Source organism: Phanerochaete carnosa (assembly GCF_000300595.1).
Source record: "Phanerochaete carnosa HHB-10118-sp unplaced genomic scaffold PHACAscaffold_859, whole genome shotgun sequence".
Taxonomy (NCBI): domain Eukaryota; kingdom Fungi; phylum Basidiomycota; class Agaricomycetes; order Polyporales; family Phanerochaetaceae; genus Phanerochaete; species Phanerochaete carnosa.
In genome coordinates this window covers 1-2,378 of record NW_006768486.1, presented here as the reverse complement: position 1 = coordinate 2,378, position 2,378 = coordinate 1, and the positions used below count along the sequence as shown (strand labels likewise).

The following is a 2,378-nucleotide window of genomic DNA, read 5'->3' as shown; positions in this document are numbered from 1 at the left end:
GCCGAGCCGACCGTACGCTCCGCCAGAAAAGTATGAACATTTGCATATGCTGCCAGACTACTTGGAGCGGGGACTTGATGGTAAGCTCCTTCGCACCATTAACGCTTCTCCCGTCACTTAACATGATTTCTAGTTGTCTTCTGCGGTATCAAGTTGGTCCTTCTATTCCACAAGGTGCATAATTACTGATTGGTCGTAGCCCCGGATATACCTCTGCGGAGAATGGCCATCATTATGCACATTCGACTAATCACTTTTGGTTGGGTCTTTACGAATCTGGTGCGCATTGCGAGCGCCGTGCCCAAGTACTCATCCAGCTCAAATGAAGGATAAGTGTAGGATTAACAGACGTCCTGCTGTCACCTGATGAGGATTATACACTGCCTGACAAGTACAACTTCGGCTTGGTGAGTGAACGATGAGTCACGTATGAATAGGCTCATTCGAATTAACGTCGTTGTAGACCAATCTGGTCGACAGACCGACGGCCGAGGTATGTCGTATCAGAGATGTCTGTGCGTCTACACGCCTCATGACACTGTGATAGCAATCAGAGCTCGCGGCAGACGAGATGCGCCAAGGTGTACCTGCGTTGATGAACAAGTTCGCAAAGCACCGCCCGCGGATCATCTGCTTCCTCTCGAAAGGAATATGGAAAGTCTTCTTGCGCGAGGCATACCGCCTTGCTTCGCTATCTTCAAAAGAGACTTTGCCCTCTCTGAGCCCCTCGAGCCAGAGTCCGCCGTCCAGTCAGTCAACACCGTCGAGACGTGCCTCGCCTCTCAAGTCCAGGTTCTTCGACAGCACGACCCACTCTCGGGACGACGGCTCACCAGAGGCGATAGATGCTTCGCCTTCACCGCGAAAGCGAAGCAAGACCAAGGTGCCGAAACACTCGTTCAACTGGGGCATGCAGCCGTTCAAAGTCATGCACCGCCAACCTGGTACGTGATTTCAGCCTGGTGCATGTTATCTCTGCTTACTGTCAGGGCAGGATCATTTTCGTCGTCTATAGACCAGACCTGGTTTTTCGTCGTCCCGAGCCCGTCTGCTCGTGTTGTCGCCTACCAGGTACACCAGACTCTCCCGCTCCGTAGTGCGATACTTTACTGACCGCCCCCTCCGATTCTTTTCAGTGGTGGGACAAGGTCGAGTTTTTCAAGAAGCTGCGCGAATTCACTAGCGAAGTGAAAAATGGCCGAGTCGATGCCTCTGAGCATCACGTCTTACCGCTCACTACAACTAAATCGATATATTTTATGAATATGTGAGGTAATTCGTAATGGCTTTTGGGGCACTCGGAGTGAGCTTTACACCCCGATGTCAGCACAGCATGCGGCGTCCCATATTCCTCTCAGTTTGCGTATGTTGCTACTTCAGACCTGTCCCCAAGCGTGTAGTTCCTTTTTTCTTCTTTGAAGCTAAGATGATCGAAGCCTGCCAGACTCGTTGTTGTACAATGGTCATACATCTAAGTCATAACGAACGCTACGAGAAAGAATGTCGTCAAACCTTGAGACAAGCCCGCACCTGCGGGCAGGAGCAATAAATAACGAATAAGGAGCGCATATAGGTAGGCAGGTTTCAGATGAAAGCGCTTCGCGAGGCCTGCGACTCCGAATCGAACGAGGCATCGACGACGCGCCCAGGGATCTCAACGTCCTACGAGCACAGCTCAGCCAATGCAGCAAAATACTGAACCAGCGCCAACGCACCTGGTCCTTGGCGACCCCGTCCGGCACGCTGCAGGCGGCCTGCGAGCCGTCCGATGTGCCCGAACGCCCGAGGATGCTCGCGAGCTTCGAGAGATGGACAGAGATGGCCTGACCAGCGTGCATGTCGCGCATTGCGTCGCGCGAATTAAGCAGTGCAAGCAGAGAGTTGAGCATCACTGTTCCTGCATGTCAGCGTTTTGGCGCAGGTATGAAGAACGTGGCGGACGCCGCACGTTTCGGCAGAACCATGGCAAAGGCGATGAAGACAAAATTGTGCGGCATGGCGGCGTACTGTGGGCTCTGAGGTCAGCTGTACGGTGTGTATATAGATGGAGAGGGGGGTTTACTGTGATGACAGAGGCAATGGCCACGGAACTTTGCAAAGGATCAGTATCGTTGAGACCCCTGCGAGACGCTCGGGAACGCACCTTGTTAATGCGCATGTGTTTATGCTGTAGAGGATGAGCGTACGAATGAGCGAGTCGGTCCTGCAGAGGTCAAGGATAAAGATTTAAGTTTGCCGGTAAAGCTACAAAAAATGTCAGACTGGACGTGACGCACCGCTTGAAGCCCGTGCGACGCCTGATAAGCATCGTGCAGAGCGCAGCCGCGATGGCGCAATCTGTGAAGGCCTGAATGCTAAATGTAGCATACCAAATCCAC

General features: G+C 52.7%; 1 protein-coding gene across 1 annotated transcript; it reads left to right on the top strand.

The window, feature by feature from the left end:
- PHACADRAFT_266509 (uncharacterized protein) lies at window positions 1–2,377 on the top strand (the record flags this gene model as incomplete). Its single annotated transcript, XM_007403194.1, has 12 exons — window positions 1–80; window positions 134–152; window positions 200–279; window positions 340–407; window positions 464–493; window positions 548–944; window positions 995–1,071; window positions 1,137–1,662; window positions 1,716–1,891; window positions 1,949–2,006; window positions 2,063–2,090; window positions 2,144–2,377. Coding segments are annotated over 8 exons (886 nt in total), but the record flags the coding sequence as incomplete, so codon positions are not given.
- Window position 2,378: the final 1 nt, after the last annotated feature.